Genomic DNA, 23,121 nt, shown 5'->3' on the forward strand with positions numbered 1-23,121 from the left:
TGGGGTATCGTATTTCAACAAAAATATCCATTTGATCACTATCGAATGCATTTAGACGATTTCCTTGCGTGACATCTATTCGTGTCACGCAAAGAAATTATTATTTATTATTATAATTATTATTTATTATTTTAATTATAATTTATTTTTTTCCAAAATGGATTTAAAATGGAGTCAGAAGACTTTTTTCCCAGCGTCTGTACTTACATACATATCTCGCATCATACAATTATAATTATTATTTATCATATGCATTACTCGCACAACTCAAAAACGAATAGCCGTAGAGAGGTTGAAGTTTTGTATATGGGTCTGTTATAACATCCAGCTGCGCACCTCCGTGTTTCGTTGCAATCGTCCTCACCAGACTTATGTAATATATTCCCACTCAGTTACCTGGCTCGGAGAGATCAGTGTTTTTATTCTTATATGTTGGTAACTACTATGTTGTACTTATGTTCCGGTTAACTTTTTATGCATGCAGTAATTGTTGATTTATCAACAATTTAAGAGTTTAAGCGGCGTTAGGCCTAACGAGGCCGCCATTTTTTCCATTTGGAACTCTTAGTAGAATAGCGAATTAAGTCAATTTCTGCATCAACTTCAATGTCTATTTGCCGAGTGGAACCGAAAATTAACTTTCAATTTTGTCATCTTTTTTTTTTCCAAATTTTTATCTTAATAATTTTATTTTTCTTACAAATTTTTGAAATTTTCCATTTTTAATTATAGAGCAGGATTTGAGATGTAGGAAATGTACGAAATATTTGATTCAAGCTGTGTTTTACGTAATTTGGAATTCATTCAAAAATATAAATTTGTTCGATTAAGAATAGGATCACGAACCCAGACACCCTGGTGTCTAATACCGTTCCACCGAGGAACAATTCCAATTTAACTTTAAAAGGTTTAATATAAGCATGCATATCAATGATATGTGTATCCTTTCCTAGCAGCTCTTTATTGAGAATATTTAAATGTCCAATCAAGTCAACAAAAAAGCTAGATCTGTTTATCCATGTATCATTTTATAGCTCGTGGATGGTATTATTTATTTATTTTGTCATGAAAATTTTGATTTAAATTTTTAATCAAAAAGCTGTTTTAATAGAGCTTTCTGACATACTACCTCCCCATGTAATACTAAATAATTTCGTTGCATTCTCTTTTAATTTCATCAAACAATGCAATAGACTCGACAACTATTGCAATAAACTAAAACTCGTCCGAGGATGAAAATTACTATTTCAGTTACTGTGGTCAGTCTGAGTTACTGGCCTATCATATTAAGGTATAGTGGCAAAAGTGAAGCTTCAACTTATTTTTTCTTTATTTATTTCCTTTAAAAGATGTCTCGCACATAGGCTCAGACCGTATCTATGCACATCTAAAACTATAAGCATATAACTTACATAAATTATATTAATATATAATTTGCTAGCATATAATTTACATAAATTAAATTAATATATAATATGCTAGCATATAATTTACATATATTATATTAATATATAATTTACTAGCAGCTACGCTGCCAGTCTTCGTCTGGCTTTTAAATGTACCGGAAAAATGCCTGAAGGGAACAAACACCAAACGTTAATTTAAAAACTGCGCAGAATTTTATTCCGCAGAACAATTTCATAAAAAAGGGGGGGAATTACATATTACAAAACTACAATGAAATAAGCATTGTCCTTTAATACAACTATTAATTATCCTAATAAATAAATTAACCATCTTCCCGTTGCCTTCTCTCAACAAACGCCCAGTATCCAAGAGAAACATTTAATTTAAAAACTGAACAGAATTATCGCCCTCATTTTTCCAAGTAGCAATAGTGCTGATTTTCAACAGTCAGCAGTCCAATATACAATTGAATGAAAAACTGTTGCCCAAACCACATTTCTAAATGAATGCGACATTATTCAAAATGATGAGATAAAATCGAAAAGATAAAATAAAAAAACATCTGATTCGAATTTTGAAAAAAAATCGCTTCGAGGTGTACTGGCTCTTATCTAGATGCATCTATATCGAAATTTCGTAGCCCTGGGTCTATTAGCTTACGCGCAGCACGAACGAAAAGACACACAGACTCTTTCTTTTATATAATTTACTAACATATAATTTACATAAATATTAGCATACAGAATACATTCCTTGTCATGAATATGGTATATAACATATAAATAACTGAAATATTTTTGCGTGCAATGTAAAATTGCTTCGGGGTTCAGATGCGGCCCCGGAGCCGTCACTTTGAGACCACTGATATAAATCACCGTTGCCTTCATTTGAAGCGGATGTGCAACATTCATTAACTTTGCTTCATTTCTATTCCTTTTACTAGAAACCTTAAGTATTTGGTTTCGAACCAGCATCAATTAACTTACATTTGGTTACTATTTTAGACAATATAATGAGAATGACTACAAAGAAACAACACACCTAATGGATGACATTCACAATTACTTCACCGGGGCTCTTTTGACCCTCTTTAACTTTTATTGTTGTTGTTTTGCTATGATTCACGTAATTCTCTGCAGATATTAATCAAACTAATTGTCCTGGATGGTTGGATATTACCGTACAATTTAAAAATGCCTTGGAGGAACAGAAATTAATTTCAAAAAATAGAATTTGTCCTCCAAAAAATGTCTGTATAAGAATTCTAATTAAAGGTCCCAGTTTTCGGTCTGTCTCCTATATTTTCTTGCGATAGTCTTCAAAACTGATATGTCATTTTAATTCAAAAATTTTTAATTTAAAATTGGAAATTTTTATTGTTCTTGAACGATACAAAAGACAACTGTGAGAATTCAAATAATGCCAATTGTGGTATAATTTTAAGAAAATGTATGAAATATTCCGCAGTAGCAGTGAATGTATTGATTAGATAAAAAATTTTAAATATACAGAAATATTCTGGAAGAAAAGAGGCCAGCTTATGAGATGTAGTCACTTCCACTGAAAAGGTAAATTAATGTTGTCCTTTTCAGTGGAGAATACAAATAATGCCAATTGTGGTATAATTTTAAGAAAACGTATGAAATATTCCGCAGTAGCAGTGAATGTATTGATTACATAAAATTTTTAAAATATACAGAAATATTCTGGAAGAAAAGAGGCCATCTTATGAGATGTGGTCACTTCCACTGAAAAGGTAAATTAACTGAATATTTAGAGACATGTAACGGCTATTGGTGGAATCTATTTTTAATATAATAGTAATGGGAATGTTTGATACAAAGCAAGAATCACTAAAATGGGGCTTAAAGATGCAAAGCAACCAAATTTCACTGGTATAAAACAGAGCATACAAAACAAAAAACAAAAAAAAAAAAAAAAAAAAAAAGATTGGCTGAATCTTATCCTATACTCTAGTTTGTTTGTTTTTTTAAATTACAATCTGAAAATTTTCGATTACAGTCTAATACCTCGATATATTTGTCTTTAAAATTTCAAAAAAAAAAAAAAAAAAAAAATGTATTCAAAGAATTTTGAATTCATTTTTTAACATTTATTTTAAAGTGTAAAAATCATAAAATTAAAAAGAAACTGAGATTGTCATACATATGTCAGTTTCACATATGGAACAGTTTTCAGTTAATCAACTGAGATAGGTCTATTAATTAAGAATGGGTCCCTCCCGGATTTAAACACCCCTAGCATAAAATATTCAAAACATGTCATTCAAATGGCAGATGTAAGAAAAAATTCTGTGCTATTTAACCATAAATTAACACTATGTGAAGCTTCGGACACGTATTTAATGAAGAAAAGGTTTACTTACTCACGACATAACAAAGTATTAATTTCACTGGATTCCTCCACCCAAAACTTCCTCCAAAATGGCAATATTTTTTATTCTATCAAAATACGAAATTTGCTTACTGTAAACAATAAGTACGTCTCTGAGATATTTAATTATTAAAAAAACTAGTTGCAATTATTACTGTTCTTTGCTACACTGTCAAGTACACCAACACATCCAAAAAAAGAGGGACAGTTCAAAATCTCTCGTTGTACAGGGCCGATTGACGAAATTTAACTCGCTTTTTTATATCTCGAAAAGGGCAACTTAGGATATATATTAGATTTATATACAGCACTGCTATAACATAAGTATTTCGACACAATATCTGACTTTTTACTGAAATGATATACAGATTTTTTACATATTTTGTTTTTACCACTCAGATTATGTCAAAGAGCTAAGTTTTGTAAAACTCCCACGAGTAGTTTTTAAAGAATTAGACATCAGAATTTTAGCTCCTCAATGTTAATCGAATATGGTATTTTATGTTTCTCATTAAATTACAAAATTTAACAATTAGGCATAATCTGAGTCGTAAAATCGAAATGTGGAAAAAAGTCGCTATGTTATTTCAGAAAAAGATTTTGTGTCAAAATACCCATGTTAGAACAACGCTATTTATGAATCTAATATATATCCGAAGTCGCGTTTTTGAGATATGGAAAACACAAGTTGAATTTTGTCAATCGGTCTAGTACAGGGTTTCTTAAACTTTTTGGTGTGGGGACCCCATAATATTTAGGAAAATTTTGTGGGACCCCATAAGCATTGCGCAAATCCGACACACGCGTGACTTGCCATAATCTCACGTGCTTTGCCATAATCAAAAGAAGTAAAATAATGATTTTCTAATTCGAACGATAATACTTTGTCGGCAGTTTTTAAGACTCTTAAAAACTTTTAAAATGCTTTAGATCTATTGATTATATATTTAAAATAAATGACTAGGACGACGATAGATGAAGTGATGGAGGAGAGAAATGGGTAGGGTGATAAATTTCCGGTCCGGCATAGTAGGGTAAGTATTATGTCCTTGGCCGACTAACCTTCTTCCTGTCAGAGGGACAACAGGAAGTAATACATAATTCTGGCAGTCGAAGCCGAAGCAAATGTTAACGCTACCAATACGAATAGAAAATTATTCGTAAAAGTAGTAAGCAAAGCAGAAATTTTCTTTTTCAGGCTGTGATCGATGCAGACTTCTCGAGCAGAATGACCCATAATCATTACACATACTAATGCTTAAATAATAAGAGGGATAAAATGTTCTCAGGGCACAAATATGCATTCGACTGCAGCACTTGCAACGCTTTCATTTCTAAAATCAGAAATGCCTGAACCCTGCGTATGGCCATTATAAACAGCGAACAAAAGTAAATTAAATGAAAATATAATTAATAATATAAAACTAATAGGAATGAAATTAAACGCAAAAAATAAATAAAAGTATTAATAAGCTAAGGATACATTTTCTAGTAATACTGCAATTTATTTATAGAACAAAATACTGCAGCTCATTTGATCTGAGATTCCGGAAGGACTTAGATCCGCTCAAAAACTGAGAATTACCAGAGACAGTGGTGTCTAGCTGAATTTAAGCACATGATAGATTGATTGGCAGATTAATAATTAATTACTCTTCAGAAAATTACGGAAAAAAAGTTCCTTTCCAGATAGCTCATATGGACTTTGCTAAAAATTCATTATTCTTGTATGTATTTTCACTGCTGACCATTGAAATTGCCACACCAGAAAAGAAAGCAAATGGCAGAATCTTATTACATATACCGGGTGATCAAAAAGTCAGTATAAATTTGAAAACGTAATAAATCACGGAATAATGTAGATAGAGAGGTAAAAATTGACACACATACTTAGAATGACATGGGGTTTTATTAGAATAAAAAAAAAATGGTTCGGTATGGGTTGGATATACCACATCTACTGTTATCGGGCCTTTTTTCTTCGAGGAAATGCGTGATTCTGGTTTTGTAACTGCTACCGTGACGGGTCAGAGGTACGCCGATATGTTACAAAATGGCATCGTCCCCAGCCTGGCTGATAAACACCTGCTGGAACGTACGATTTTTATGCAGGATGGCGCTCCACCCCATATTGCTAGACGCGTGGAAGATCTCTTGCGCGCGTCGTTTGGTGATGATCGTGTGCTCAGCCGCCACTTTCGTCATGCTTGGCCTCCTAGGTCCCCAGACCTCAGTCCGTGCGATTATTGGCTTTGGGGTTACCTGAAGTCGCAAGTGTATCGTGATCGACCGACATCTCTGGGGATGCTGAAAGACAACATCCGACCCCAATGCCTCACCATAACTCCGGACATGCTTTACAGTGCTGTTCACAACATTATTCATCGACTACAGCTATTGTTGAGGAATGATGGTGAACATCTTGAGCATTTCCTGTAAAGAACATCATCTTTGTCTTAATTTGTTATGCTAATTTGCTTTTCTGATCAGATTATTGCTTTTCTAATTATTGCTTTTCTAATAAAACCCCATGTTATTCTAAGTATGTGTGTCAATTTTTACCTCTCTATCTAGATTATTCCGTGATTTATTAAGTTTTCAAATTTATACTGACTTTTTGATCACCCGGTATAATAATGGGAGAAAGACAAGATTAAATTTGTAGGTGGCTTTGGGATACTTAGTGCGCATGATTCACAGTACACATACCTGCCACCTCTGGCAACAACAAACTGCTCTAATTTGGTTGGGCAGTGAGTCGAACTGAGCTTGAATGCCAAATACGGGTACTTCGTTCCACGATTTCAACTCTATGCCAGATTTTATCAATCGTAGTGGCTGTCGGGTGGTGGTGTGCCAGCCAGGACAACAGCCGAATACTCTCTGTATTGAGGAAAATCAGGAGAGCACAGGAAATATCCGGTCGTGCAATTATTTTCTTGAAAGATAATATCACACAGGCCTCGAAAATAAGGCTCAGCCACGTGCGATAACACGTCAGATATATTATCAACTATGTGAACAAGAGGTCACCAGGATGTACGCCCAATGGCATTCGATACCAGCATGCCAAGTGTTGGGCAGATATGACGATGACAGTTGTAAACTGGTGTTCTCCTCAGTGCCTCCAGGAACGGATACATCCATCATGATGCTGTGTACATAGAACGGGGATTCGTCTGAAAAGACAACGTGGCGGCAGTCTTATGTCCAGTATCATCGTTCGTCACACCACTGGTTTAACCGCAACAGTGGTCGCCGTGCTGACAATCCGTGATGATTAGACGTTGTGACACTGTCAGTGCAGACAACCGTCAAGTCATTAGTGTCGTTAGTGACGCAGATTGCCGTACCGATGGGCCCTGGGTTCGAATATGGGAGCAATGATGCCAGAAATTTTTTAGCTATAGCAACAACAGAAGAATCAAAAAGTCGCAGAAAGTAACACATGACATCAGTGTTCACGTGATTTTCGTCCTGTTATAGGTATGTCAGCTCACATAGCCATAAGTCATCAGAAATTCAATCCCTGTATCGGGGATGTATATTAAAAACTGCATGTTATCTGTATGCTGCGGACTGTAATTTGATGCTTGGCCATTTTATTACTTAGTTTTGACAAAAATCTTAAAATCAGATTCCAAATTTTTGGTTGCTTGAGTCTCCATTTTTTCTTTTAATTAGTTCTCAAGTTTAGACTAATATTTTTCGGTTAATTTGTCCATATCCATTGTTAGATGCTTTCTTTAGATTCGGCTGGTTAACTTACTAATTCTTTTGAGTTGGTGGTTTGGTTTTTATTTACGTGTCCTCAGTTCAAGTTTACGTAGCTAATAAGCTTTTGTTTCGCCTATTTTCAGTCTTTCTAACCAGTTCTCTAACATAGGTATTTTAATCCAAGCATTGAAAGGTGGTGCTGAATATTTTCAAATTACTCTAATTCATAATTTGATTAACACAACAGCCATAATTTTACTCTGAAATCTTATTCACAGACACCACAGTATTAAAAAAACAATTAATCAAACACCCAAAACACTAGCGACTAGTGTTTAAAACCGAGTACACATAGACTTAAGGGTTACTTCCAGCACCCAACCAATATTTAAGCCTAAATAAATTATTACATTTTACTGTAAATTAATCTTCAATCTTAATTTCAAAAAAGCATTCTATAATAAAAATTTGTTCAAATTATTTAAAAATTAAAAATACAAATTTTAAAAAAATTGAAAGGGTTAATATTTTAAAGATCGCCCGAAAGGATTTGTTAAGATTTTTTACGCTTTCCTTGAACTCGCAGTCTACCAGTCTGCTATTGCATTCACTTCTGCTAACCCATTTCATTTTGTCTTTTTAGTTTTATTATTAATCATCATTTTCTTCCCACTTCCGCAGTATACAATTCAACAGGAAAATCACAAAAAATTCAAGATTCATTATTAAATGCTGGCATGCATTTTTCTACTTTTTTTAGTCTTTTCTCAGTTTATCGTATCAATATTCAGTTTTCTTAGTAAGATAGTTGCAAAACTTTTTTTGTCTTTTATTATTAAAGTTTTCATTTATTAAATATTCTGTTCTTCGTAGTTCGATCAACATTAAGTTCAATCAACAGCAAAAAAGTGTTTATGTATTTAAAAACAGCATATTTTTAGAATTTCCGATATACAGTTTGCTGTACCGGTGATAAAAATATTCCGTACAGTATTGCGACGGCTTGCTTTCAATCGTTGAGTTTGTTGATCAACGATGATTTGTTGATTATAGTTCATTAAAAGTTTGACAAAATATGAAATATAAAATTCGAAATTCAAAATTCGGGCTTCCAGCTGCACATGTTCGGGTGGAGGACTACGTTATTCAAAATCTGATGGCCCTGGCTACCGTGTTTTTTTTCCACAGTGGAAGAAACATACATATATATAAACCTGCAGATTCTTCATTATTTAATTTCTTTAAAAGTAATCGAGGGCGATAATATTTGATGCGACAATTTGAAAAGCAGTACAACTGTTTATAGTGAATGATGCAAAATTCCGTTTCAAGACTAATAGCCCATTCAGGCTAACGCCCTTTTGGGCTAATGATTTACTTGCTCCACATACGGTTGCAAAGATTTCAAGATTTTAGTTATTTAAAGTCCGAATTTACAGTATTTTCATTACTACTAAATATAGAGTAACAAACCAGAAAATCTATACACTGGGATAATTAATTTCTAGTGTGCTAGTTACCTTATTCAAAGATTTTAAAGATACAGATTTGATTGGCTTTTATTCATACCTTTCAAAAAATAAATAAGCTCAGGTACGAATAATTGCACTGAGAATAATCTCTTTATATAGGAATAGATTTTTACGTGAACAACATTTTTTCAAAGCTGAAAATTAATTTAAAAAAACTCATTTGACCGGGAACATCTGTGATATGAAATGAAGATAATTTCTAGTAATTTTTCTCTAGTGCACGGACATAGTACAATGAATTTTATATTTACATAAAAAATGTATAATTGCTTACGTGCAAACACATGTATTTTAATTTATATGCTGAAAATTTAATAAATATTAGAGACTAGGATAAAAAGAGAGAAATTATTATTCATTCTCACGTTTTGTCCCAATTGAAAACTATTCTCTGAAAACTTAGAAAGTTTTCATAGTTTATTTATTTTTAATTTAAACTAAATTCATTAAGCGTACTAATGATTAATTAAGCGTATTAGAATGATTTGAAACAAATGTCAGTATGAAATATTAATATTTAACCCTCAGTATGTTTGAATTACAAAGTGTAACCAACAAAACTGTCTTGCGTGCACCAGATGGAAAACAAATACAAATTTGAATTTTTTCCCCCTTTGAGCTATTATTATTAATGTTTGTGAATGTTTTCATAAATATTTACGAATTCGAAGTGAAATTTAAAATTAAATTATTTTGTTTTTTATTTTATTGATAAAAATTTTCATTTTTCTAAAAAGAATGTAAAAAAATTCTAGCCGGAAAGCAGTTTTCAGAACGTGCCTTCGGCGCGCATCCAATCTCAGGAGACCACTGTGTTAACAGATAAATAATTATAATTTGAATGCTATGTATTTAAATTTATTTTCATTTTAATAAAAACTGCATTCCATATTTTATGGTACAATTAGTAATTACATATTAACAGTAAAACAGCTTCCGTAAATATATTTAGGAATATTTAGCTTCGTTAATATATTTAGGAATCGACACCTAAGAATAAATGTGATAAGTTTTGTTTATTCTGTAAAGGGAAATTTAAGCTCAAAAAGGAAAAAAATTCGAATTTGTATTTATTTTCCATCTGGTGCACGCAAGACAGTTTTGTTGGTTACACTTTGTAATTCAAACATACTGAGGGTTAAATATTAATATTTCATATTGACATTTGTTTCAAATCATTCTAATACGCTTAATTAATCATTAAATAACTTAAATTTTAAAAAATAAATAAACTATGAAAACTTTCTAAGTTTTCAGAGAATAGTTTTCAATTGGGACAAAACGTGAGAATAAATAATAATTTCTCTCTCTTTTTCTTTTTTCTTTTTTCTTTTTTTTTTTTTAAAGAGCGGAACTTAATTTTTAGCTTCTGTAACTTCAACGTGAAGGACTGAAGGACAAATAAATCTTACGGTTGTTTTCTCATTATTGTAATTACTCAACGTTCGTGAGCTGAAGGGCACAAAATGAACAATAATTCATCCGGAAGTCCAAGACCGTCAGACTTGTATTTAGACAAATCTGTTGTTGTTGAATCGAGGGATGAGTCTGAGGGTCTCTCACCCCTCTTCCCCTATCACCAGCCTCTCATGTGAACTTTCTGCTCGCCGCATATTTAGAGTGCCCCTATGCCGCACAGACACTATACATTTACAAACATCCATGCCTTCTCCGAGATTTGGACCCGGATATTTCGGAACGGCAGTCAGCGTCACTACCCGAGACAAACCTAAGTTAAGTTTAAAATATGCACTAGATGTATCAAAGTGTCAATTCGTCTATCTACTTTTCTTGTGGAATACCCTTGTTAGCATCATACAAAATTTCTCTTTAGTATGACTAATTTATTAATACATTTTTTTTTCAGCTACTGATTTGTTACAGTCATTCAGCTTTTTCACCTAAGGAAACTTTCAGCTAAACGTAGACTAATACTTAGCTTCTTATTAAAAACTGTTTAAACTCTTTTCAAATCCTATTGTAAACAATGAGAGTTTTAAATGCGGTCCATTCCGCTTAGTTCAAACGTAAGCTGTACGTTATATCCTCTTACGTAGGATGAACAAAACTTTGCTCATGGCTATTCAACAGAAAGTAGTATACAACTCTCAGCATTAAATTTTTCGTTACTTATTTACTGAAAGGCTCATGTTTCGTTAAATGAAATTTTGAATTGAACTTATGATAATTTCATGCATGAGAAATGGACAATAGCTTTTGGTATTTTTTGTTAACTAAGCATATTATTATTATATTATTATTATTATTATAAGGGCACAGCCCCGATCCTCCTAACCGGCACAAGTCGATCGTATGATCAAAAAATGGGACTGCCCAGAAACAAAAAAAAAAAAAAAAAAAAAAAAACATATAATGTCCAAAATCTGAGTCTCAATTAAAAATTCTGAAATAAAGTGGCTTTTCTTTAATGAAGTTTATCTTTTTTATAACATCACCAAATATCTTTTGTAGTTCGTTACCAACAGATTTTGACATCAAGACTTCTCTATGAATAAAACAGTGTGTGAAAATAACATTGGCATTTTTTTTTTTCTTTTACAACAATTTTTTTCTTTCTTTTTCTTCAAATATGCAGATAAAATATTAAATATATTTTTTCCTCTGGTTATCTCAAGTAATTCTTTCTAGTAAAGGAAGTTTTTTTGAATTTCTCACTCATTAGCAAATCGTACAAATGTTAGAAATAACATTTGTTGGTTAAATCAATTGACTCGTTAAATCTGTTTAAATCTGTTATTTGTTAGTTAAATCGCTACTTGAATTGAAAAATTGCCATTTTAAATTTATTTTTCATTTTATCACTCAAAACCTTTTTAACATCATGTGAAATATTATTAATTCATCTATTTACTGTATTGTTCGAAAGTGGAAAAATATGTTCAGTTTTCCTTACTTGTACCTTCTCCCACTTTTTTTTCTCACCATAATTTTACGTGCGGACATTATCAAATTCTCACCGACTGTGTGACTTTTCCTTTTCTGTGCAATAAGCTCTGCTACCAAATAACTTGCCTCCAGAACCTTTTTACTAACTGTGAATGAGTTTACAAAAGTTGTACTCTGTTTATTTTGAGATTTCAAGAGAATTTTAAATCAATCAACGATTTTATTTTTCATGTTAGTATGATTTGTCGTGAAATGTCTGTACGATTTTGTTGGAGCCCTTTGTTGTATTCAAAAGTTTTTGATCACAAACGAGACACAATGGAAAATGACATACTCGATCACCGGTCCATATACAATAAAACTCATTGATAAATTACTTTCTTTGTAATGACGAACCTTTTTCCCACCGATGTCCTTAATCAGTCTTTGAAATTTTGCATGAGATTCTAAATCTTCATCACTAGTGTCAGCAGAATTATCTGGATTGTTCGTCTTCAAATATCGCTACATTTGAACCGTTAAAATCTATGGAATTAAAATATAAGAAACCCAACCGAATAAAATACTAAAAAGGTAGTAAAATAAAAAGTACGTGTTAGCACTCTGTTTAAGCAGTCACATGATTCTACACTTCTTGCATCACTAATGCATACACATTCACACTAGATTCTAGTCCGTGACAATTGAAAAGCTGCCTTTGGTTGTTCAGCTATGCTGGGTTAGATTTGTGTTGCACGCATAGTCTTGCTATGCCAATGTGCAGTTTAACGGAAGTTGCTAAAGAATAAAAGAATAAGTTAATCTCACACACACAAATAATAATAATAATAAATAAAAGTAAAAAAAGAAAAACCTTTTTAGTCAAAAAGGGGCTATTAGTCTTGAAAGGGGATTTTGCGTTGGTTTATTATAAACGGTGTATCACTTTTCAAATACTTGTCACCAAATATTATTATCGCTCTGTATTGTTTTTAATGAAATTAAGTAATGAAAAATCCGCATGTATATATGTATGTATGTTCCTCCCATTTTGAAAAAAAAAACGGCGGTTCCTAGACCCATCAAATTTTGGATAACTTTGTCCTCAACCCGATCATGAGACCCAAGAAGCCCCAATTTTGAATTTTAAATTTGTTTTGCTTTTTATTTTATATTTCCTAAAATGTTAAAGAATTTTTGAATAGCAAACTCAAGGATTTGAAAGCGAGCAGTGGCAACGCTGTACAGAACAACACATTTTTATCTCCAGCGCCGGAGACTGTCTATCGGAAATTCGAAAGGTATGCTATTTTAAATATTTTTAGCCCAAGCAACATTGGCCCAGAAGGGCTATTAGTCTCAAAACGGTATTTTACGTCGGTTCGTTATAAATGGATTATTACTTTTTTAATTGTTGCCACCAAATATTATCGCTCTGTATCGAATTTAAAGAAGAGAAATAATGAAAATTCTGCATGAATTAATGTATGTTTCTCGCATTGTGAAAAAACAACGTTAGATAGAGCAATCAAATTTTGAATAACGTAATTCTCCACACGAACATGGGCACCTGGAAGCCCGAATTTGGAATTTCTTTTATTGTCTATTTCATATTTTGGAAAGTTTTAACGAATTTTTGATTAGCAAACTCAATGATTTCAAAGCGAGCAATGGGCAACACTACACGGAAAAAAGATATTTTGGATACGGATATAGACTGTCTTATAAACGGATAAAGACTGTCTGTCGGAAATTCTAAAGATATACTGTTTTTAAATATTTTGTGATATTACTGTTGAATTTTTATGTGGTTTAAGTCCGAAAAACGTGATATTCAATAAATAAAGGTAACATACAAAATGTTTAAAAGACACTTCTTTTGGCGTGATACAAAATCTGAAAGCTTTCAATTTTCCTCCCTGATTTTTTGTAACATTGCTGTTGAATTGAATTTTATGTGGCGTAAGTGCGAAGAACGTGGTATTTAATAAATGAAGTTAACACATAAAAAAAGTTAATAATATTTTTTCACCTAATGGCGGGCACTTGCCTATAACGGCATTGGCCACTCCTAAAGCCAGAAGTGATGGCCATTTTATTGTGGAGGCACCTAATAGGCGGCCACCGTTACCTCCTATGAAGGGACAGACAGTTTTACAACCATGTCTTCTGCGAGATTCCAGCCCGGGCCATTCGGTATTGCAGTCAGGCTCCTTTAACCACAATACCGTCTGAGCAGCTACTTAATAACAAATAGACAAAAACTTTTTTTTTTTTTTTTTTTTTTTTTTGTTAACCATCTTACTAAGAAAACTGAACAGTAATATGATGAACTGAGAAAAAACTGAAAAAGAAATATTAAAATGTGTGCCAACACTTAACACTACATCGGGAATTCTAAACATACGCTTTTATGAAGCTTTCAAAAAGTGTGTGATTTTGTTGTTGAACTGTATGTGGCGTAAGTGCGAAGGAAACTATGCTTAATAATAAACCTTAAAAAAAGGGAGGGGTTCAGCAGAAGTGAGTGCAAGAGCAGACTGGTAGACTGCAAGCTCAGGTAGAGTGTAAAAAACTTTAACAAACCATTTTGAGCGACAGTTAAAATCTAGAACCTTTCAGATTTTTTTAAAAACAATTGAAATGCCTATACAATGCTAATTTCTGATGAATTTAACCGAGCATAGCCGAATAGCCAAAAAAGTAGCTTTTCAGTTGTCATCAGGTGGACCCTTGTCACAGCCACATCTGCCTCCCCCACCGAACTTATGAGAATACAATACCGAATCAAGCTGAAAAAAAATTTCCCCTTTTATGACGCGCCTGTTATTTTCCTATTTGTTGCGGAAACCTTATTTATGTATGGCAGAATCTTGGTTAGGAAACGACGATCTATGTATCCGATGATTTTGGTCTTCTAGAAAGGTGGTCGTCTGAGAGAAATGATCTTGAATAGTAATGTTCATTTTAAAGATACTTGTATCTTTCAGAGGTGGTAGCCAGAAGCGGATTCACATGCTGAAATGTGAAATAATTATTAATATCGATATCATATTGCAAAAAAATCATCTCAGCTGTCTTGAGCTAAATCACTAAAGATTATCAACGAATTTTATTAACATTTGCTTATTTTCACAATTGAATACGGAAAGCGCAGGAAGGCCATGTTGTCTAAGGGTAATGATGACGATATTGATGCACTGAAAAGAAAAAATATGATAAGATATAACGGAAACCGTGGAAAAGCAGTTAATTCGTTCGCCAGTATTGTAACTACAATAATGGTTCAGTTGTCTGATATATTCAGCTATTTACTAGCCAATTCATCATTAACGAATGATAAAAGGCATCTTACACAGGATAATGTAACAAGTATTCTAACTGTCAATATTCAAAAAGGGAAAATTCGTTAAAGAAAAAGGCTTATCAGTTCAAGTTTTTTAAAATCGTAAGCAATGTGCATTTTTGTAGCATTTTGTAAAAAAAAAAAGCTTCTTAGAAGAAGAAATAATCATCACAAAATTTTAACAATGAACTTTGTACTACATGTTCTTCATTCTCTCTATCTCTTCCCATCATTATCTCTACGTGGGTGTAACATGAGTAAGATATTTGTTCAATCGAAGGTCTTTTCTTTAACTAGGATTTTTTTATTTTATTTTTGGGTTTAGAGAATAATATATGTTTATTATTTACATTTACGACAGCAGTTATTTCTTTGATTAAAAATTTCATTTGTCAGAATTTATTTCACTCAGAATGGAAAGCATTCTGATAATCCACATAAAAATTACAAAATCGTAAAAATGAAATCTTATCCATTAATATTAAAAACTATAGCTTCTAATAATAATTTCTCGAAAATGAGTGCATGCTGGCAGAAATTAAGAACTCTGTCGATAATGATGAACTGGCGCCATTGTGACACTTCTTTTGCTTCTGTTGGTCTAACAACACACACAGGAGTAGGCCATGGCCTTCTTTAGAAACTTCTTTTACTTCGCTCTTCTTTTAGGCAGAGGCCCATTAGCTGCCGAACGGTAAAGTCGCTGAACACAGCTAGTTCGAATGCGGTTCAAAAGGAGGCGAAAGGGCTGGCTGCATGGAGTTTTCATCTTGTGTAACGTGGGTACAAGTCAGTTCCCAACTAAATGTACTCCACGAAGGCATCCTCGCTTTAGGCAGATGGTCCTGGTGTGCTTTGTTATAATCTAATAAAATCCATATCCATTTAGGCAAAGTTTACCTCTCTAACTGATAATTTTAATAACGTTACTCAAGTCACTCTCGATAAAGTTCAACCATCGAAGCTTGGGCCTTCTTTTTGCATGTTTTCTGTTGGTTTAATTAGAAATTATAAATATTAAAGAAAAATTTATTTGGAAAATGTAACCAGTAAATTTTATGCAGTGTATGTGATAATATAATTTTCTGTATGCAATTTACATAATTCGTTGTTTCATCTACTTCGTGACAAGCCGTCAATGTTTATAGCATCAAAGATTTTTCTTAGAACTTTCCTTTTAAAAACAGCTATATGAATATCTTGTACCTTAGTCAAGATTCGAATTTCCAAGCCACATGTAAATATACGTCTAGTTATAGCCTTACATAAAAGTAGTTTCGTCCCTCTGGAGATACATTAGGTTAATTCGGAAGCAGGCAAGATGAAAAATTAGCAACAGCCTTTGCCGGAAATCGAACCACGGACTTCTGGAGTACCGGCCCAGCGTGCAGAACCACTACACCACGAAGGCACGCGAAGAAGGTAGGATAAATACCTTATATACCCTCCCCTTTTAAAGGGCGACTGGGGTTTTTGGGAGACCCAATCGCCAAATCCTGGGTGTGGAGAGTCATGATCCATCACCCTTTTAGTTCGGGCGCAACTTGCAAAACCTATCTCAGTTTATTCAAAGCGTGTTTCGCTAGCCAAGCGCACGTTTCGTTGTTATTTCGCGGTCACGCTAGTAAGCCTCTTCGCCTTATCAAATTAGTATCTCGCCAGTTAGATTTCTGTGAGTCCACCTCTTAGGCGTAAACTTAAGTGCGCTCTTGCACTAGTTATTTCAGGTTTGACTTGTATTATATTCTAAATTTTAATTCCCACCGCAAGTGGACGGTGTTTTTGTAATGCACGAAGTCCGTGCCTTTCTGTTAAATTAGTTTGACCCAATAAAGAGTTATTTTCACCCTTCTTCTGCGCTGGTAATTTATTCACGCCTGTGCGAGAATTCGCCAGGTTCATTGTAGAATCTAATTTAGTTTATGTGGAATAACAGAGATAGAATAGTTATCAGCGCTTGACAAAGGTATGCCAATTATTTGTCAATTTCTGTATTAATACTGTTTGGAGAGTTTACTTGAGTCAAAATAAACAAAACTATTCATTTATTCAAATTCATGATTTCCCATGCTAGGATATGATCTTGCCTAACACTATTTTTAAGCTAAATATATTCAGTTAGGTTTCCCTATAGCACAAGCTCTAAAAATTATAAATACTTACAGTTTAATGGTGAAAATGAACTTTTCTCACAACTACTCAAATTAAAACTCTTCTTTTTATCTACCTAATTTTCTTAGATATCATTCTGCTCATTTAGAACTGTAAAACTGTGAATTATATCTGTTATATATTATAAAATGAATTATAAAATATGTTCAGTACTCGTCAAGCTTAGATAATTTAAACTTTATTATGCCATATGATATCTCAGATCATCTTTTATAAATTTTAATTTTATAAATGAAAATTCCTCTTTTTCAAACAAAAATTCGACATTTGTCACTTCTTTTCGATTTATCTAAATCGAAATTTATGGGTTAAGTAATTGTCTAAATACATTACTACAGCAGACCGCGTTTTGCGTTTAAGATAAATATGCACTGAGAAAACACAGTTCATTAATAAATTTTGTACTGATTTAAAAAATTAAAATTTAATTTTTTAAAAATAGTAAGCTATTTTTCAACTAAAACTCATTCAACTCATAATTTAAATGTACATGAATTAGAGCAAAAATCACTCATTCAGAACCTACTTTTCTAGTTGATAAAAACTAGAAATATTGAGAAATTGAAAAAAAAAAAAAAAAAAAAAATCTTTTAAATATAACGTTGCTGAATATTTCTAAAAATTTCATTTTTTCTCATTTAATTTCAGAATTAAAAAATTATGAGTACACTTTATAAATAGAAATATTACTCTACCGCTATGCTTACTTTTCGCAACCTCGCAGTTTTTGCAGAGAGTTTTCTTTAAGATAAAACAAAAAATAATATCCGAGTATTTTTCATATGAAAATATAAAAGTAGGCAGTTTAAAATAAAGCCATCTATCTAAGTGAAAATTGTTCGAAAATTATGAACAGATATAACTGTGATTCCTTCAATGTTAGAGTCAGTTGACGCTTCAATTATAAATCTTTCAGCAACAGAATTCAAAATTTTAATGCAATAGATGGTACTGAAGCAACCACTGCTTGTCATTTTGCGGTATAACGGCCAGGTTTGATATGTGAATGGATCTTGAAAGCATAGTGTGTGTGTGTGTGTGTGTGTGTGATTATGGCAAAGACTCGAGGGCTATCTGCCTAAGGAGAGGGATGCCTTCGTGGAGGACTTTCTAAAGGAAACTGCCTCGTATACACGTTACACATGGCGAAAACCACGAAAACGCCCATGCAGCCAGTCCGTTCGCGGAATTCGAATCTCGAACCGAACTACCAGTGTTCAGCGACTTTACTGCTCGGCCGCTAGTGGGCTCTTGAAAACATAAAAATTAACTGTATTAATGATAATTGAAAGAGAAAACAAGACTGTTGCTTCCAACACTTTGGATGTTTTTGATTTAATTTTAATCTGGCAAATGGCGACCGGTTATAGCCCAGCTGCGCGGATCAAGGGGATACATGATCTATTTGCCCGAGGAATTTGAAGCGAAAAGAAGTTTTTGTCTTCCCTACAGGGTGTTTCACTCTTTCCGAAAAAGACATCTAAAACGATCCCCTTTTTCAGCTACACCACTGACTGCACTGAGGACAGAAAATCAAGGATATCAATAAGAAATAAAATTTTAACAAATTTGTCCTTAGAAGGCGAGAAACATTAAGCTGATGAGCAAAACAACGAGAATTTCATGTTTGATGTTTTTAGAAAAATGCACTGGTATTCTTTATCTGCAAAATAGAACGATGCTTAGAGCAACCGCCAAATTTTCTTGAATGCATCAATCTCGGACAGCTACGCACAAAATAGTTCAGTTTTAACAAGTAGCGTTACCATTATTTTCCTATACTTTCCTTTTGTTGTATTCCAAATTTCATCGGCTCTTATAGATAAATCGTGATGATTTTCATTATAAACTTAGTTTTGAAAAATGTTCTAGTGCGATCTGCCGACAGTGATAGAAACTGGTTAAATATTTGCAGAAATACATATATACAGAAATTAGCTGTAAAACTATTAAAGAAACAATGCTTTTGAATCTAAAGTGATCACCACGAAATTTCCATCGAAACAAAAGTAACGAAAACTCGTATGTAAAAGATTTTTTTGATTATCTTCGAGATAAATACCTAATTATTGTAATATTAAATAGGTAAGCAATAATACGCATGAATGTAATAAATAAATTTTTGCTATTAGAAATCATCATAATTTTTCCTTCTGTAAAATAGCCCACCAGCGGCTGAGCGGTAAAGACGCTGAACACTGGTAGTTCGGTCCGAGGTTCGAATTCCGCGAACGGGCTGGCTGCATGAGAGTTTTCGTGGTTTTCCCCATGTGTAACGTGTATACGAGCCAGTTTTCCTTAGAAAATCCTCCATGAAGGCATTCCTCCTTTTAGGCAGATAGCCCTCGTGTGCTTTGCCATAATTGAATAATCCAATCCAATCCATCTGTAAAAAAATCGCTAAACCTATTGCCCTAATATGTGAATACCAAAAGATCAATATCCTGTTTACATTAAAAATATATCTATGTTTAATTTTAGAATATTAAACATGTTTATAAAATCATGACTTCTAATAATCAACCTTCCTCTAGTGTACTATTCTGTTATTAGGACCGGATTCAGAAATGCATGTGTGTATGCATGGATGTACGTGTTCATTTTTGCATGTATATATGTAAGTACAAATGTATGTGTTTATATACATATGCACATACAACACACGTGCATGCATTTATACATTTCTGAATCCAGTCCCGATAACAGAGCAGTACCTAAATATCTCCATAGCTATGAAAAAAATCTTTGTGTTTATGCGCCGATGTTTGATTAATAAAAATGACGAAACCAAAAGTATGAAAATGTACAAAAATTGCACTAACGATACATTACTGAGATTTAGGATATCCATGGAGAGATGGCGCCACATAACAAGTCAGTTGAGAATCATTCAACCGTTATATACAATTTCGCGTTCCATTTCCCACGAAATTTTAAAACTACTGCAGTTTCTTCACCATGACTTTCTGATAATATTCTAATGCGACACATTATAAAAATTAGGAACTTAATAGGGGAAAAGATGTCTCAGAACAGTCCAGTTTGCCATTTTACCGAGATTATTCTACGTTTATTTTGAAATTATTAATTATCAAACATTTAATAATGAAAAGAAACAGAAATATATGAAATTTTTTTTTAATTCATATAGAAAAAGACGCAAAAAATGTTTCATATAAAGAATATATTTCTGATATAAAGAAAAATTTTTGATATGTAAGCCTTTGATATGTGAGTCGAGGATTTCCTCTCCTTAAAAGTCTCAAGGTTTGTCCCCTTGAGACAGGATTACAGGATTGTATTCAGAAGTTAGAATCGATTTTTAAGGCATATGTTTAATTAAAATAGCATTTTCTCCGGTGCGCTCTGGATAAAATTACGATTTATCTGAAAAACAGAGAAGTACCGGAACCGGGCTCCGGCGCTCTTTAAGCTCTGCCTAGATTTATGGCCCACTAGCGGCCGAGCGGAAATGTCCCTGAACACTGGTAGTTCGGTCCGGGGTTTGAGTTCCGGCAAATGGGTTAGATGCATGCGCATTTTCGTGGTTTTTCCCATGTGTACAATCCAATTCTCTAATAAAGATCGAAGGCATCCCTCCCTTAAGCAGATAGCCCTTGAGTGCTTCGCCGTAATTAAATAAACCAAACCTACAGCTATTCGGATCATATACCTTATCATATGCGCGGATCCGTATACCTGATCAGCTGCAAAGTCGCAAAATTTCTGGTCTTCCAGATCTGGGCAGGGAATCGGGTAAGGGAACTGATAACTACATGTATGATTAAAAATGTTAAAGGATTTTGAGCAGTTTCTCAATCAGTTTGGGTACAATGAGAGAATTTTACTTCCAGTGATTATGCTTGGATCTACTATTAAAAATTTTCACAACTGGGATTTTGCGATTCTAGGAACTAAGGATTCTGTAAGGTTCGGGTTCCGAAGTTTTAGGAACCGCAAGTAAATGCTGCTGAATAAACGTTACATATGTTACAGCTAAAGGATATATAATGCAAGTATTTTAGCATATGATGTTTGTATGGGTTCTCCTGTAACATGAATATTATTATTTTATAAATGTTACAGAGATAAAATGGTAAATAGATGGAGGGGGGAAAACTGGCTTATTTTTTTCCTTTGTATTTCATTAATAAAAATTTATCAATTAATATTAAAAGTCTTTATTTTGATGTTATCCGAATTACGTTATAATCATTTTGTTATAGTCATAGTTGTCATAGTAAATTTGCGCTGTTGCAGATTTCGGCGCCAATTCGCGTTATTTCGCCAAGCTCACCGCGCCGCCCATTCCTTACAGCTGAAGTTCGATTCACACAGGTGCTTGTGCAACCCGGTAGTCATAGTAATGGCGGACGCGTGTGTGTTGTTTACGTTGCGGTTGCAACTTCTTCGGTCACGCCCTGTATGAGACTTTTCGTTGTTTTATTTTCATAAGTGGTATGAATGTGGTATTTTCAATAAAAAACGCAATTCCGTCCAAAAGTATACCGGCGAGAGTGTGAGGTTTTTAAAGAAAAAAATGGCAAGATTTAAGTCCAGTTCTGTAAGAATAGCAGCTAATTGCTTTGCTGGGTTTTGTTTCGTGAGTATTTTCATTGCATTTGTAACACCATATTGGCTAAATTCTGATCGAAGATATTATGGTGCAGTTTTCCTAAGACTTGGTTTATGGGAAACTTGTTTTAGAAGTTTTCATGATCCAAATGATTTGGCCATGCGAAAATATTACGCGGGATGCCGTTGGATACTTACAGATGAGTATCAGAAATTAAGAGGATTTATTGAGCAACGTGAGTATTTATTTACTGTGTTTTCAAAATTCCTTCGTGGAGCTTCGTTTGTTGAAATTTTTATTTCTTTTATTCAACAATAACTACTATCATATTCTTTGATTTAAGGAGCGCTCGTACATAGCAGTTTTAAGGTCTAAGAATGCACTTTTCTAAAAGAAAATTGATACTATTTTTCCATGACTTTGAAATACTGAAATAATAAAGTAATTAATTCTTTAATTTTGAATTTAGCAAAGTAATTAATGCGCGTACCATAATGGAAATATTAACCAGTTTTAGGTATCAGTTAATATTTTGTTAATTTATCTTTTTCTGGTATTATTTTATGAATTTTGCTAACTTTCAATAAAACGCTGAAATTTACATAATTTTAGAATTGCTATTATATACGAAATATAATCAAATAATCAAGCACATATCTTGTACTCTCAAGTTCTTCATGTAGAAAAAAAAAAAATTACACATAAATCTTTTCTTTCCAAAACGATTTTGATTATGCTGTTATAGTCAAATGATTATCATGCATAACCACTTACATCTTTAACTCCAATGTTGTATGGATTCAAAGTGGAATTTTTAAATTTTGTGTAGAAGAAATTGACTAAAGATCTACATTTTTCCTAATTTTAGATTTTGATTTTTAACTAAACAAAATTCTTAAATTCAGATTTATCTATAAAGTTACACATATTTAAAAATCTCCAGACAGTATCTCCACTCATTCATAAAGTTATTTTTCTAAACCAAAGAAATTTTGGGTGTGTCTTTAATCCTCTTGAAAAATTGCTATCAAAACAACATCATTTTGTAATTGTAAGTAAGGTGAAATATTTATTGCTTCCCAGATATGTAA

General features: G+C 33.0%; 2 protein-coding genes across 3 annotated transcripts in view; one reads left to right on the top strand and one right to left on the bottom strand.

Annotated features, from left to right (window-relative positions):
- Positions 1-23,121, bottom strand: part of LOC118198469 (uncharacterized) — a 281,839-nt gene that overhangs the window by 71,478 nt on the left and 187,240 nt on the right. The gene's annotated exons all lie outside the window — the stretch shown is intronic.
- LOC118198454 (uncharacterized) overlaps positions 1-23,121 on the top strand; it is a 50,254-nt gene that overhangs the window by 19,632 nt on the left and 7,501 nt on the right. The window contains exon 1 of one of the 2 annotated variants that reach the window (XM_035370138.2): positions 21,798-22,265. The exons of the other annotated variant lie outside the window; for it this stretch is intronic. Within the exon in view, the coding sequence (XP_035226029.1) occupies positions 21,995-22,265 (271 nt within the window). The 5' untranslated portion in view covers positions 21,798-21,994. Of the gene's footprint in view, positions 1-21,797; positions 22,266-23,121 lie in introns of those variants that run through there. 2 annotated transcript variants of the gene reach the window in all.

This window comes from Stegodyphus dumicola, chromosome 6 (assembly GCF_044657685.1).
Source record: "Stegodyphus dumicola isolate Sdum_Otavi_A_Nest chromosome 6, ASM4465768v1".
NCBI classification, from domain to species: Eukaryota; Metazoa; Arthropoda; class Arachnida; order Araneae; family Eresidae; genus Stegodyphus; species Stegodyphus dumicola.